The sequence below is a fragment of the Hemitrygon akajei genome, chromosome 1, assembly GCF_048418815.1.
Source record: "Hemitrygon akajei chromosome 1, sHemAka1.3, whole genome shotgun sequence".
NCBI classification, from domain to species: Eukaryota; Metazoa; Chordata; class Chondrichthyes; order Myliobatiformes; family Dasyatidae; genus Hemitrygon; species Hemitrygon akajei.
Window position 1 is genome coordinate 36514342 of NC_133124.1, and position 16627 is coordinate 36530968.

The window sequence follows — 16627 nt, forward strand, 5'->3', positions numbered from 1 at the left end:
CAGTCAGGAGGAGAGTGATGATGATAATATCTTGAAGGATAACAGAATTCTCAGTGCTTTAAAATAATAACTGTTACTATTAAAAAAAGCTGTATTTTATTCATTTAATTTTCAGTGTTTTAAAAGTCATTTCAATAAATAGCTAAATACCATGGGACTTCAAAGACAGATATTTTGTTGTAATGCATTTGTTCATTTTCAATTGAAATTAAAGCACATGTTTTCTACATATCCCATGATATTTTATTTTCTCTTATGAGGTGTATTACCAAAACACTCCGTCCATCTGCTCCTGGTCCGGCCCCCCTGTCAAATTTTAGAACCCTTTGTGGCCCACAAGTCAAAAAGTTTGCCCACCCCTGCCCTAGGCTAATCATAGGACAATTTAGAATGACCAATTAACCTACTAACCGGTGTGCCTTTTGACTATGGGAGGAAACTAGAGCACCCAGAGGAAACCAAGGGGTGAATATACAAACTCTTTACAGACAGTGCTAGAATTGGACTCCAGTATCCAAGTTGTAATTGCATCCTGCTAACCACTACACTACCATTTTGTGAAATGTCTTCCTTTTTCTTGAATTGTGGTGTAGGGGACAGAGCCCTTGATACATCTCAATTTTTTTTTTAACTTTTTAACTTTGGATACTGTTGAGTGGGGCGAAAATGACCTAGCAGAGGAAAGTCACAGCAGTTAGGTCTCTGGCACTGAGTCTGGCTCTGTAACTCAGAAGGCATGGGAGGAGAAGTGAGCTGTGGTGATGTGGATTCATTAGTTAGGGAAATAGAAAGGAGGTTCTGTGGACAAGAACGAAAATCCCAGATGGAATGTTGCCTCCCAAGTGTCAAAGTCTGAAACATCTCCAATCAAGTCCTTGGCATTCTTAAGAGGGAGCATGAACAGCCAGAGGCTGTGGTCCATGGAAGTACCAATTATATAGGTAGGAAGAGTAATGAGGCTCTGCAAAATTAGTTCAGGGAATTAGGTGCTAAGTTAAAGGACAGGACCTCCAGGGTTGTGATCTCAGGACTGCTACCCATACCATGTGCTAGTGAGGCCAAAAATAGTAAGATCATACAGTTTAACATGATGCTAAGGAGTTGGTATAGGAGGGAGGGTGTCAGATTTTTTTTATCATTGGGCTCTCTTCCAGGGAAGGTGGGACCTGTACAGAAGAGATGGTTTGCACCTGAACTGGAAGGGGACTAATATCCTAGCAGTTCCTCATGCAGAGTGGGAGAGATTAAACTACAGTTGCAGGGGGATGAGATCTAGAGTGCCAGAACAGATAGTGGAGAGGTTGTGAAGACATGTTGTTAAGACCACAAAGTCAGGAATCCAAAGGTTGAGCATGGTGCGATTAATGCTCTGAGCTGTGAATATTTCAATGCAAGTAGTATCGTAGGAAAGGCAGCTAAGCTCAGGGCATAGATCAACACCTGGAATTATTATATTGTAACCACCAGTGCGACTTCACTGCAGGAGGGACAGATCTGGCAGCTCAATAGTCTGGGGTTCCATTGTTTTAACGTGACAAAGCAGTAGAGATTAAAGGAGAAGGGGTAGCATTAATAGTCAGAGAAAATGTCATGGCAATGCTGAGTCAGGACAGACCGGAGAACTCTTTTAAAAGAGAGATTTTATGGGTGGAACTGAGGAACAAGAAAGGTTTGACCACATTAATGGGGCTATTTTATAGACCACCCAGCAGTCCACAGGATTTAGAGGAACAAATCTGTAGAGAGATCACAGACTATTGCAGGAAACATAAGGCTGTTATAGTAGGTGATTTTAACTTTCCTCATGTTGACTGGGACTCCCATACTATAAAAGGACTAGATGGGATAGAGTTTGTCAAATGTGTTCATCGGGTTGGAGTAACAACACCTTATATACCGGCTGGGTAGCCTCCAACCTGATGGCATGAACATTGACTTCTCTAACTTCCGTTAATGCCCCTCCTCCCCTTCTTACCCCACCCCTGATATATTCAGTTTTTTCCCCCTCCTTTTTTTTCTCTCTGCCCATCACTCTGCCTGTTCTCCATCTCCCTCTGGTGCTCCCCTCCCCCTTTCTTTCTCCTTAGGCCTCCCGTCCCATGATCCTTTCCTTTCTCTAGCTCTGTACCCCTTTTGCCAATCACCTTTCTGGCTCTCAGCGTCACCCCACCCCCTCTGGTCTTCTCCTATCATTTTGCAATTTCCCCTCCCCCTCCTACTTTCAAATCTCTTACTATCTTTTCTTTCAGTTAGTCCTGACAAAGGGTCTTGGCCCAAAAAGTCGACAGCGCTTCTCCCTATAGATGTTGCCTGGCCTGCTACGTTCCACCAGCACTTTGTGTGTATAGCAGGGATAGGCAGGTTGGAACAAATTAGATACTTACGAAGTATAAGAAATACAAAATAACACTTAAAAAAGAAATCAGGAGGACTGGAGGATAGCTAATATAGTTCTGCTGTTTGAGAAGGGCTTTAAAAATAACCTGGAACTTATTGGCTGGTGAGTCTGACATTTGTAGTGGAAAAGTTATTAAGATATTGGAAGGTATTCTAAGGGACCGGATATACAGTCAGCCCTCCTTATCCGCGGATTCCGCATGCGTGAATTCAACCAACCGCGAATCGCGAAAACCCGGAAGTGCTCTTCCAGCACTTGTTGTTCAAGCATGTACAGACTTTTTGTTCTTGTCATTATTCCCTAAACAATGCAGTATAACAACCATTTTACATAGCATTTACATTGTATTAGGTATTATAAATAATCTAGAGATGATTTAAAGTATACGGGAGGATGTGCGTGGGTTATCATGGATCAGAATTGAAAAAAATCGTAAGTTCTTTTACTAAGTAAGTCGGAACAGGTACATCCGGTATTACTTAGCATCAGTTAGTCAAATGTTTGTCTTAGTATATAGTATATATTTTACCTTTCTATGCATATAAAACACTTAAGAATGTATGTTTCAACGCCGGGCTCGGGAACTGAAATTCTCGGGACTCGGGACAGATCGCTCCCGATCGTGCTTTCCACTGTGTCGGGTTGATGTGGAGGATCAAAAACTCAAAACCCCAAAACCCAATGATTAAACCACTGCGTTGCTTAGTAATAATTGTAGCTTTCATCGGGGCAGAGCCTTTCTCACTTTATTCCTTAAAATTGTTCCGATCGTTGACTGACCTAGCCTAACACTTTTCCAATGACCGATGGCGTTTCACCTCTTTCTGATCACTTTATTATTTCCACTATATTTTCAATCATGATCGTGATTATTTTCAATAACAGAAACACTGCGCATTCAGAGCTCTGGTGCCAAGTCCTAACGTCCACCGCTCTGAGACAGGTTAAATAAGGTCTGGGGTTCCGCTGGGTCCTAAGGTCCACTGGATTGATACAGGTTGAATAAGGGACTTGAGCATCCGTGAATTTTGGTATCCGCGAGGGGTCCCGGAACCAAACCCCGCGGATAAGGAGGGCCGGCTGTATAAGTATTTGGATAGACATGGACTAATTAGGGATAGTTAGCATGGCTTTGTCATGTTAAGTTGTATTTAACCAACCTTGTAGGAGTTTTTTGAGGAAGGTACCAGGAAAGTTGATGAAAGTTGATGTTGTCTACATGGACTTTAGTAAGGCATTTGACACGGTCTTGCACGGAAGGGTGATCACGAAGGTTCAAATCGTTTGGTATTCAAGATAACGTAATGAGTTGGATTAGACATTGGCTTTGTGGGAGAAGCCAGAGAGTGGTAATAGATAGTTGCCTCTCTGACTGGAAGCGTGTGTCTAGTGGACTGCTGCAGGGATCAGTGCTAGATCCACTGTTGTTTGTCATCTATTATCAATGAACTGGATGATAATGTGGTTAAATGGATCAACAAATTTGCAGATGACACTAAGATTGGGGTGTAGTGGACAGCGAAGGCAGCCATCAGAGCTTACAGCATGATCTGGACTGGCTGAAAAATGACATATGGAATTTAATGTACACAAGTGCGAGGTGATGCACTCTGGTAGGATCAGCTAGGGTAGGTCTTACACAGTGAGCAGTAGGGCATTGAGGAGTGAGGTAGAACAAAGAGATCTGGAAATATAAGTCCATAATTCATTGAAAGTGGCTTCACAAGTAGATAGGGTTGTAAAGAAAGTTTCTGGCACAATGGCCTTCATAAATCAAACTATTGAGTACAGGAGATGAGATGTTATGTTGAAGTTGTATAAGACATTGGTGAGGTCTAACTTGGAGTATTGTGTACAGATTTGGTCACATACCTACAGGAAAGATGTAAATGTTAAAAGAGTATAGAGAAAATTTACAAGGATGTTGCCAGGACTGGAAGACCTAAGTTATAAGGAAAGATTGAATAAATTGAATTATAAATAAATAAATTGAAAGATTGAATATTCCTTGGAATGTAGAAAATTGAGGGGAGATTTGATAAAGGTATACAAAATTTGACAGGGGTTTAGATAGGGTAAATGCAAGCAGACTTTCTTCACTGAGGTCATGGGTTAAGGGTGAAAGGTGAAAAATTTTAAAGGGAATATGGGGGGGAACCTTCCCTCAGAGGGTCGTGAGAGTGTGGAACGAACTGCAAGCACAAGTGGTGCAATGGAGCTCGATTTCAACGTTTAAAAGAAGTTTGGATAGCTCCATGAATGGTAGGGATATGGAGGGCTATGCTCTGAGAGCAGGTGGATGGGACTAGGCAGCTTAAATGGTTCAGCACAGACTAGATGGGCTGAAGGGCCTGCATCTGTGCTGCACTTTTCTGACTATTTCCTGCACTTCGGATTTCTGTAGGACAGAGAAGAAATAGAGTTACTCTCCACCTCATCTTCCACTCTACCAGCCACTCTATTGAACTGATTATTCTCTACAGGTATGGCCAAAATGATTCCACAACCAGACACATCTTCCTTCTCATCTTGCAGCAATTGAAAGGGGTCATTCCCTTTAAGCCTCTGCTCTTCATTTCCTTTGATCCAAACCAACCACCCACTCTCTGTCCTAGTGTTTAACCACGGGACTGCAGGAATTATTACATCTACAATTTTTCCAGGTGAAGCAGCAATTCACTCACACTTACTACACAGTGTACTATATTCAGTGTTCAAACTATGATCTCTACTATATAGGAAGAAACAAGTGCAGATTGGTTGATTACTTTATGGGCTAACTAGTTATGGGCTCCCGTGCCATCAGGAAGACAAATCGTGAGTACGCACATAAAATCCACCCTTGTGACATCAGGGACAGGCAGAGCATGTGGCAAGGTATACAAACCATAACCAATTACAAGCCCACCCTGCACATCAGTGACAGTGACGCCTCCGTTCCTGATAGGCTGAATGCTTTCTATGCACGATTTGACCAACTGAATGATGTGACAGAGGAAAACCCACTCTCTTACTGAGGAACAGGCACTCTGTCTAACCCCAAATGCAGGTGAGGAGGGCGCTAGCCTGGGTAAACCCATGAAAAGCAGCAGGGCCAGACAACTTACCTGGTCTGGTGCCAAGGGACTGTGTGGCCCAGCTAATAGAGGTCTTAACGGACATCTTTAATATCTCTCTGGAACAGTCTACTGTCCCTGCAAGCTTCAAGGCAGCTACCGTAATCCTGGTGCTCAGGAGAGCAACAGTAACTGGCCTAAATGATTACTACCAAGTGGCACTGACTTTAACCATCATCGATTTATGTAACACATACAACACGCTGGAGGAACTCAGCAGGTCAGGCAGCATCCGTGGAAACAAGCAGTCAATGTTTCAGGTCGAGACCCTTCGTCAGGACTTAAGAGGGAGGGGGCAGGGGCCCTATAAAGAAGGTGGGGGGAGGGTGAGAGGAAGGCTAGTAGGTGCCAGGTGAAAAACCAATCAGAGGAAAGATCAAGGTGGAGGAGGGGAAGCAGGGAGGGTATAGGCAGGAAAGGTGAAGAAGGAACATAAGGGGAAAGCACTGTGTAGTAGAAGGCAGAATCATGAGAGAGGTGACAGGCAGCTGGAAGAGTGAAACTGGGATGGGGGAAGGGGGAGGGAGGGAATTACCGGAAGTTGGAGAATTCGATGTTCATGCCAAGGGGCTGGGGACTACCCAGACGGTATATGAGGTGTTGCTCCTCCAACCTGAGTTTGGCCTCATCATGGCAGTAGAGGAGGCCATGTATGGACATATCCGAATGGGAATATGAAGCAGAGCTGAAGTGGGTGGCAACCAGGAGATCCTGTCTGTTGTGGCGGACGGAGCGGAGGTGCTTGACGAAGCGGTCCCCCAATCTGTGTTGGGTCTCGCCGATGTAGAGGAGGCCGCACTGGGAGCACCAAATGCAATAGATGATCCCAACAGACTCTCAAGTGAAGTGTTGCCTCACCTGGAAGGGCTCTTTGTGGCCCTGAATGGTGGTAAGAGGTGTTGGGACAGGTGTAGCACTTACTATATTGGTTTATGTGCTGTGTGTGATGTATGTTATGTGAGTGCACTGTGGTTTTGAAGAACTTTGTTTGTATATATGTACAGATAGACGACAATAACCTTGAATTTGAACTTCCCCCAGGCCACTAGGCTTCTGAATTCACTGCCACATCGTATTTGAAGTGTCATTGGTTAATCTGTTCCATATCTTACAATATTTTATATTAATGCACTTTAGTTTGATATTTATGTATGATTCATCCATAGATTTTATCCTTACCTTCATAAGTTATCATGTGTTATGTATACTACAGTGCTTAACACACTGGTTCAGAGAAACTTTGTCTTGTTTCTATATACATTATATGGTTATATACGTTATATACATATATGTAGTTAAATGACAATAAACTTGACTATGTTCAGTTTGAAAAGGCAACCATAAGCTTCATGCCCTCTCCCCAGCCTATTTAAACTAACTCCTCCAGCATCTCTGGCTCAATCAATCATAGATATTTCTGTTTCTATCCATCTCTCCCACCAACTTATCTGAAACTTAAAACTAATCTTTTTCTCACTTATATGAATGAGGTACTTCAACTAAAAATGTTAAACTATACTTTTATTTCCATAGATGCTTTTTCTGTTCTTGTTTCTGATTTGAAACAATTGTCTAACCTTTAGAGAATATTTTTGTTCTGAAATGAAGGGGATACAAATTAGAGATACAAGATTGCATATGCTGAACTCTGCAGCAAATGCACAAGCTACTAGAGGAATGTAGCAAGCCAGGCAGCCTCTATGGAGGCAAAAGGAACAGTCAATATTTCTGGTCAGTTCACCACCAGCGATTATTTTTTGCAATATACAGAATATGAATCCTCAGCTCCTCACACCTACTCTGCCATTTAGTAAAATCATGGGTGATCTGATAGCAATTTCAACTCTGCATTCCTTTCATTTTCCTGTTTTGTAAGTATTTATGCCTTAAAATGCTCAGATCTTTCCAATAAAAATTCTTCCAAATATTCCCTTAATGCTGACCCTTAGACAACTTTATAGAATATCCTACTTAAGAAAAATTCCCCTTCCCTTCCATCTTGTCAAGATCTTTGGAGAGGATTCTTAAAGACAGGACTTACAAGTAGTTAGAGAAGCATCATCTGATTATGGATAGTCAGCAGGGATTTGTGAAAAGACAGTCCATGCCTCACAAGTCTGATTGAGCTCTTTGAGGATGTGACAAAGCACATTGATGTAGGTAGAGCAGTGGATGTGGTGTTTTAGTAAGGCATTCAACAAGGTTCCCTATGGTAGGCTCATTCAGAAAGTTAGGAGGCATGGTATACAGGGAAAGCTGGCTGCATAAATTCAAAATTGGCTTGCTCATATAAAGCAAAGGGTGATAGTATTTTGCTTGGAGATCAGTGACTAGTGGTGTTCTGCAAGGATCTTTTCTGGGACCCCTGCTATTGATTTGCATAAATGACACAGATGAGGAAGCAGAGGGGTGGGAAGTTAGGAAGGGTAGTTAACAGATGGCATGAAGTTTGGTAGTGTTGTGGATTGTGTAGAAAGTTGTCATAGGCTGCAATGGGACATTGATGGGATGCAGAACTGAGCTAAGAAGTGACAGATGGAATTCAATGCAGAAAAATGTGAAGAGATACAATTTGGAAGGTTGAACTTGAAGGCAGATTGGGGGAACAGTAGGATCTTGGGGCCATGTTCATTGATCCCTCAAAGTTGCCCCATAAGTCAATAGGGAGGTTATAAAGGCATATGTCAGCCTTCATTAGTCATTATTGGAAGCCTTCATTGTTGGAAGGATGTAGAAGCTTTGGAGAGGGTGCAGAGGAGATTTACCAGGATGCTACCTGAAAAAAAATCTAATTACGTAATTAATTATTTGCACAGCAATGGTGAATGTACCTCTGTATAGCTAAAAGCAATTTGCAAAAAAGTTAACCCAATACACTAAGAATATTTATTTTATCCAGTTTAAATCTTTTTTGGCTATTTTAATCTGACGATCTTGTATTTTTTAACACCGCATACCATAAGTAATGTAAAGAAAATGAAAAATTAAATAAAGCAATAACGTACAGATTCCAAGTTCTCTCTGCTTTGATTCCGACGCCGTCTCTCACGAGGAGGTAGTTTACTTGTTGTTGTCTCAGCATCTACAGGATAATGGAAGGTTTCTCCATGACTTCCTGTTTAAGAGATCACAATGAAATCAATGGGAAAACAAAATGTACCTTTATAATTATATCTAAATATGAAAATTTAGCACATACCTAAAAAGGCACTTTCTGATTCCAGCAATGAGTTTTTTGTCAAATCTTCCTGTGAATCTCTGGTCTGCTAGAGTAGTTTCCACACAAAATTAAAATAGGGATATATATGCATATAAGTTAATATCACAGGTAATATAAAATTTTTCTAAAAGAACAAGAACAATAGAACTAACAACACACACAAAATGCTGGTGGAACACAGCAGGCCAGGCAGCATCTATAGGGAGAAGTGCTGTCGACGTTTCGGGCCGAGTCCCTTCGTCAGGACTAACCGAAAGGAAAGACAGTAAGAGATTTGAAAGTAGTGGGGGGAGGGGGAAATGCGAAATGATAGGAGAAGACCGGAGGGGGTGGGATGAAGCTAAGAGCTGGAAAGGTGATTGGCGAAAGTGATACAGAGCTGGAGAAGGGAAAGGATCATGGGACGGGAGGCCTCAGGAGAAAGAAAGGTGGTGGGGAGCACCAGAGGGAGATGGAGAACAGGCAAACAACTAAGTATGTCAGGGATGGGGTAAGAAGGGGAGGAGGGGCATTAACGGAAGTTAGAGAAGTCAATGTTCGTGCCAATAGAACAATAGAACTACTTGTTTCCAAAAGAACAAATTACTTTCTCAATACACATTTTTAACATCAACATACTGTATAAAAATTTACAGCATTTTATCTTGGAATAGAAATGAATAGTTTTTTTGTTTTGTATTTAAAATTTCTTTTATACAACATTTATAATTTTACAGAAAGAACATGAAAATTTGAATTTTAAAAGTACAAGTGAATGCAGTATTTTTATGTAAAATGTAATAATGCATGGTTGGATGGTGCCAAATTATAAATCTTTATTGCCCTTGTGGAATAAATGTACAGTGAAACGCATAGTGTAAGATTTAAAATATTAAATTACATTGGGCATAATTCACTACATTAGGTGCAAGCATGCATCTTTGTTAATCCACTTCCCAAATGCAAAAAAAATCAGCTCATCCAGATTGCATTTAGTTGGCAAACTTCAATTTAAATGAACCATTTTTGTAAAACTATGAAGAAGGGAGGCTGTATATTGTTTTTACCTTGTTACTTATTAGCAGAGGGTAGAATTATACCACAAAATGATATTGTGTTACTTACCAAATCAATATGGTGTGAATTCATATTGGAAACTAGAAAAAGTGGGAAAAGTAAAAATTATTTTTAAAAGGTTAAAAAATGGCATTTTGGAGATTAACCCATATCAACTATCTACTTGTATGAATTTGTGATGGTGTTAGTGCCCATCCTTTGATATTCTAGTGTTTGCTAAATCATTCCAGCCATTGTTTCAATCAGAACTCTTTAAAAAAAACTAGAAACTGACATTGGTGGATCACACCACACGATCAAGTTTATCTATGCCTGCTCATGCTGTTTCTATGCCTGATGCGAGAACTTACACACTGGATAGAAGCTTCCGTCACTGTGCTATCAGAATTTGAAACAACCTTCCAGATGCTGTGGTTGGAAACATCTGCCACGATGGGGTCCAAGCCTTCATGAGTCGAGTACACAAGCACCTATCATCTCTGGGAGGGAAGTCACATGCTTCTTCATAAGCTATCATGAAGGGGACCAGGATGGCAATGCCTGGTTGTTGGCAGGTAGGGTTAATACCTGACTTTCAAGAGCACTTGTGAGTTATGTTCCGGCTGGACTTAGTCCTTAAACTACTGGAGATCAGTGCGGAAAGATTAGGTGCTGTTTTCTCCCGGTAGGGATTAATTTTTAGTTCCAAGTGCTCCTGTCATGTTTTGTCACCCTGTAACCTTATCCTTCAGTTTCTCTGAATTATGGAGGACAGCATGTGCAAAAAATGTTTCTCTCCAGCAGTCTTCATCATGACTCTAGTATTTCTACTTTTTTTTAATGTTTCTTAATTGTACATATGATTTTTTTATGTTCTATTGCTGAGCAGCAGTGAACCATCTGATTGGCCTCTCAGTGCTCTCCTTGGGAACTAGTTGACTTGATCAGCATTTCTGATCTGGCTATTATTCACGATTGCTCATAATAACAAAAAAATTACTAAATATTATGTTTTGGTTTTATTTTGAAGTTCAATTTTCACATGAAAATGCACCTGATCTTAATACTTATACTAATATTAGGTCCAATGATCAAGAAGTGACAATTCACAAACTTCCTTTTCCCCAATGTGAAAGATATAATCCTGATTCTTATTTGTTAAAGATGGGGGACAAAGGTACCACTACTTAACACAGAAATAAATTAATCATCTGTAATTGGAGTTGTAGGAACAGAATTTAAGTAACCTAAAAGGTTAAAATGTCCTGGCATCACATAAAATACAAAACAACATTTATGTATTGATCTTACTGACTACAGAGCAATTGCCCTCACATCTCATGTGATGAAGGTGCTGGAGAGGTTGGTCCTAACTTAGCTTGGACTGCAGGCGAGATCTTCATTGGACCCTCTACAGTTTACATGTGGGAGCGGATGACGCCATCACCTACCTGTTGCAGAGAGCTCACTCCTACCTGGATGATGCAGGTGGCATTGTGAGAATCACATTTTTTGATTTCTCTAGTGCCTTCAATACAATCTAGCCACTTCTTCTGAGTGAGAAGCTGCAAAGGACAGGCATAGACAAATCCACTATCTCCTGGATTACTGACCACCTGACAGATAGAGACCCCAGTTTGTATGGCTGGGTAGTTCCCTGTCTGAGATGGTGGTGAGTGGCACTGGAGCACCACAAGGGACTGTCCTGTCTCTGTTTCTGTTCACACTGTACACCTCAGACTTTAAGTACAAATCTGAGTCTTGCCACTTGCAGAAGCTCTCTGGTAACTCTGCGGTGGTTGGGTGTACCACAGATGGGCAGGAGTCAGAGTACAGAGAACTGGTGGACAAGTTTGTGGAGTGGTGCGGGAGGAATCAGCAGCTCCTGAATGTGGCCAAAACCAGGGAGATGGTGATAGTTTTTAGGAGGAAAAGAACTGTGATAAGTCCTGTATACATTAAGGGAGAAGTTGCAGTGGTGAAGGAGTACAAATACTTTGGTGTTCACCTCGTCATCAGACTTGACTGGAAAACCAACACCAAGGCAGTTTACAAGAAGGGGATGAGCAGACTCTATTTTCTAAGGAAGGTGAGATCCTTCCAAATGTACAGCAGAATGCTGGGGATCTTTTACCAGTTTGTTGCAGCGTGTGCAGTCTACTTTGCAGCTTTATATTGGGGGGGGGGGGCAGCATCAGTGCCGGTGATGCAAAAAGACTAAATAAACTCATCAAAAAGGCCGGATCCGTCCTTGGCTACAACCTGGACTGTTTTGAGTTAGTGGAGGAGAGGAGGTCATAAGCAAACTGTTATCCACTATGGACAATCCGGCACATTCTCTCCATGAATAATCAGTCCTGCAGAAGGGTCTCAGCCTGAAAGGTCAACTGTACTCTGCCTGGGTTCCTCCAGCATTTTGTGTGTGTTGCCAGTTATATACATGTGCCTAAGACTTTTGCACAGTATTGTGGCTGATCTAAATCTTTTGCACTGTCTACAACTCCACCAATATTGGCATCATTCCAAATTTGGTAATCCATCCATCTACATTTTTGTCCAAACAACAAAGGTATCAGCACCAATCTTTGTGGAACACCACTAGTAACAGCAGTCCCTCCAGAATAACAAACCCTACTTTCTGTCCTCTATGGTTCTATGAGTAGGAAATTTCAGAATCCAAATTTGTCATTTACCCTGGATGTTCATTCTGGGTTTCGCTTAAGTAAGGTCAGAAAGTTAAGAGAGATGGGAACTGTTTAAGTTTGAAGAGATTTGGTATGTCAACAAAAACGCTCAAAAACTTCAATAGATGTACTGTGGAGAGAATTCTGACAGCGTGCATCACTGTCTGGTATGGGAGTGGGGTTGTGGGGGGGGAGGGGGGGCTACCGTACAGGACCGAAAGAAGCTACAGAAGGTTGTAAATTTATTCGGCTCCATCTTCGGTACTACCCTACAAAGTACCCAAGACATCTTCAAGGAGCGGTGTCTCAGAAACGCAGCGTCCATTATTAAGAACCTCCAGCACCCAGGGCTTGCCCTTTTCACACTGTTACCATCAGGTAGGAGGTACAGAAGCCTGAAGGCACACACTCAGCAATTCAGGAACAGCTTCTTCCCCTCTGCCATCTGATTCCTAAATGGACAATGAACCTGTGAACACTACTTCACTTTTTTAATAAATATTATTTCTGTTTTTGCACAATTTTCAATCTATTCAATATACATCTACTGTAACTGATTTACTTGTTTGTTGGTTTATTCATTTGTTCTTCTTCTATATTAGCTATTGCATTGAACTGCTGCTGCTAAGTTAACAAATTTCACGACACATGCCAGTGATAATAAACCTGATTTTGATTCTGTTAAGTTATTAGTTGATTATTAGCACTGACCTGCTTTCCTTTTCATACCATCCAGTTTCTTCTTCTGCTCTCTTAATAAGGCCTCCTGTTGAATCTCCAGTGTGTTATTATCACTTGGAGGGTCTGGATACATTTGTCTTACTTGAGCACGTGTTGCTGAATCTAATTAGTAGGAAGTTACAAAAGGAACAATCCAGTTACAAATTCCAAAAGCTACAAAATATTGTAAAAATCAAGTCACTATCCCTTAAGAAACTCATAATCAAGTTAAATATTTTTCTGAGTGTTGAGGAGAGTTTATAATTATTGATGAGATGTGGTATAATGCCTATCTTCAATTACCTTTGGGAAGCGGGTAGAAAGTGCTTTTTCCAAATATTGTTATTCCTGTAGTAAAAGTACAATTACAGTGCACGACATTTCCAAGCCAGGAAACATGTTATACAGCATGAAAACAGGCCACTTGGCCCAATATATCTGCCAACTAATGGACAGCTGTTTATATTAATCCCATCTTTCAGCACTTTGCCCATACCCCTCTATGGCTACATGATTCAAGTGTCTAATGCAATCTACAACACTGCTTCCATCACTCTTACAAGCAGTATTTCCAGCTATACTATTCGCTGGGTAAGAAAGAATCCACTCATATCCCCTCTAATTTCCTTATCTTACTCTGAATCAATGGCCCTCCAGCCTTATCAGACAGACACACAGACAGACATACTTTATTGATCCCAAGGGAAATTGGGTTTCGTTACAGTCGCATCACCCAAGAATAGTGTAGAAATATAGCAATATAAAACCATAAATAATTAAATAATAGGTAAATTATGCCAAATGGAAGTAAGTCCAGGACCATCCTATCGGCTCAGGGTGTCTGACACTCTGAAGGAGGAGTTGTAAAGTTTGATGGCCACAGGTAGGAATGACTTCTTACGACGCTCAGTGTTACATCTCAGTGGAATGAGTCTCTGGCTGAATGTACTCCTGTGCCTAACCAGTACATTATGGAGTGGATGGGAGACATTGTCCAAGATGGCATGCAACTGGGACAGCATCCTCTTTTCAGACACCACCGTCAGACAGTCCAGTTCCACCCCCACAACATCACTGGCCTTACAAATGAGTTTGTTGATTCCATTGGTGTCTGCTACCCTCAGCCTGCTGCCCCAGCACACAACAGCAAACATGATAGCACTGGCCACCACAGACTCGTAGAACATCCTCAGCATCGTCCGGCAGATGTTAAAGGACCTCAGTCTCCTCAGGAAATAGAGTTGGCTCTGACCCTTCTTGTAGACAGCCTCAGTGTTCTTTGGCCAGTCCAGTTTATTGTCAATTCGTATCCCCAGGTATTTGTAATCTTCCACCATGTCCACACTGACCCCTTGGATGGAAACAGGGGTCACCAGTGCCTTAGCCCTCCTCAGGTCCATCACCAGCTCCTTAGACTTTTTCACATTAAGCTGCAGATGATTCTGCTCACACCATGTGACAAAGTTTCCCACCGTAGCCCTGTACTCAGCCTCATCTCCCTTGCTGATGCATCTAACTATGGCAGAGTCATCAGAAAACTTCTGAAGATGGCAAGACTCTGTGCAGTAATTGAAGTCCGAGGTGTAGATGGTGAAGAGAAAGGGAGACAGGACAGTCCCCTGTGGAGTCCCAGTGCTGCTGACCACTCTGTCTGACACACAGTGTTGCAATATCTGGTATGAGGAAATGGTTCCTGCCGTTTACTCTATGGTGGCATCCATTAGTCTCGCGAAACCATGGATCTGCGCCTGGAATGGTTTCCAGGGCACAGGCCTGGGCGAGGTTGTAAGGAAGACCAGCAGTTGCCCATGCAGCAAGTCTCCCTTCTCCACAACACCGATGTTGTGCAAGGGAAGGGCAAGGGCCGATACAGCTTGGCACCAGTGTCATCGCAGGAGTTGCCAGAAGAAGTTGAAGGCAATGTCGGACTGTCTTAGGGACTCCAGCTCCGTTTTTTTCCTCAGGGTTTACTCCCGAAGCCTTTCCCATGAGTGGGTATGGCCGCAAGGCAGCAGAGGTTTGAAATCTGAGTTTTCCCTCTCTTAGATGGACTGCCTTCCCAGGCTGATGAGCTCCATCTACCTGAAGCACTGGTTTTAAGGCACCAGGACCCACCTTCATCCTGTCGGTAGAAACTGTTCCACTGGGCTTAGAGGCCAAGCCATGCGAGAAGGCCAGGAGTTGGACTTAGTTGTCAGAGGCTATTTGAGGCATATGCCGTGAGGAGCATTTTTAGGTAGTGGGAGCTTGTCCTGTTAACCTCCACCAGTCTCGAGAAACAGATTCAGCCTCTCCTCATAATTGAAATACTGAATCCCAGTCAACATTCTGGTCAACCCCCTCTGTATCCTCTCCAGCATTATCACATCTTTTGTATTGTGTTGTAACCAGAACTGCATACAATCCTCCAACTGAGTTTTGATCACTGTTCTGTAACCTTAGAGCAGAATCTCCCTGCTCGTGTATTGAATGCCCTGACTAATGAAGGCCAGCTACCCAAGCACCTTCTTAAGCATGTTATCTACCTCACATTTATATGGATTAAACTGCTTTTGCCATTTCTAAACCAATTTTACCAACTCATCAATAGCACCCTGTAGTTTAAGATCACCATTGGGTGATACATAATCACCCAACTTACTCCTTACACATTCAAATCACGTACAGGTCAATGTTGGTGAAGTAGATTAAGACCATAAGACACAGGAGCAGAATTAGACCATTCATCCCATTGAGTCTGCTCTGTCATTCTATCATGGCTGATCCTGGATCCCACACAACCCCATACACCTGCCTCCCCCCCAAATCCTTTGATACCCTGACCAATCAGGTAACAATCAACTTACACTTTAAATATACCCAGGGTCCTGGTCTCCACCATAGTCTGTGGCAGAACATTCCACAGAATCACTACTCTCTGGCTATAAAAAATTCCTCCTCCTATTCTAAAATGTCACTCCTCAATTTTGAGGCTGTGCCCTCTAGTTCTGGATACACCCAGCATCCTCTCCACATCCACCTTATCTAGCCCTTACAACATTCGGTAGGTTCAATGAGATCGCCCGCATTCTTCTAAATTCCAGTGAGTACAGGCCCAAAACTACCAAACACTCCATATGTTAACCCTTTCATTCCCTGGACTCATCCTCATGAACCTTTTCTGGATTGACAACAGATCTTTCCTAAGATATGGGGTTCCAAAACTGTTGACAATACTCCAAGTGTGGCCTAGCTCGTGTCTTATAAAGCCTCAGCATTATCTCCTTGCTTTTATATTCTAAATTCCAATGCTTTACTTTACTTCACTTTAAAGATTATGCATATTCCAATCTTAGTGCGCCAATAATGATGTGAATGTTTAGGCTGGTGGATGAAGTGCCAATCAAGTAGGCTGCTTTGTTCTGAAATGCTTCCTGTATGTTACTAAAATTATACTCAACCAGGTAGAATGTCA

General features: G+C 42.0%; 1 protein-coding gene across 5 annotated transcripts in view; it reads right to left on the reverse strand.

Annotated features, from left to right (window-relative positions):
- Nucleotides 1–16627, reverse strand: part of cspp1a (centrosome and spindle pole associated protein 1a) — a 154596-nt gene that overhangs the window by 18867 nt on the left and 119102 nt on the right. For 4 of the 5 annotated variants that reach the window (XM_073040986.1, XM_073040978.1, XM_073041003.1 and 1 more), the window contains exons 26-29: nucleotides 13165–13296; nucleotides 9839–9870; nucleotides 8714–8780; nucleotides 8520–8629 (exon numbers count right to left, since the gene is read on the reverse strand). In XM_073040986.1, coding sequence (XP_072897087.1) covers nucleotides 8520–8629; nucleotides 8714–8780; nucleotides 9839–9870; nucleotides 13165–13296 — 341 coding nt within the window. The remainder of the gene's footprint in view (nucleotides 1–8519; nucleotides 8630–8713; nucleotides 8781–9838; nucleotides 9871–13164; nucleotides 13297–16627) is intronic. The other variant, XM_073040996.1, reaches the window with a different exon arrangement.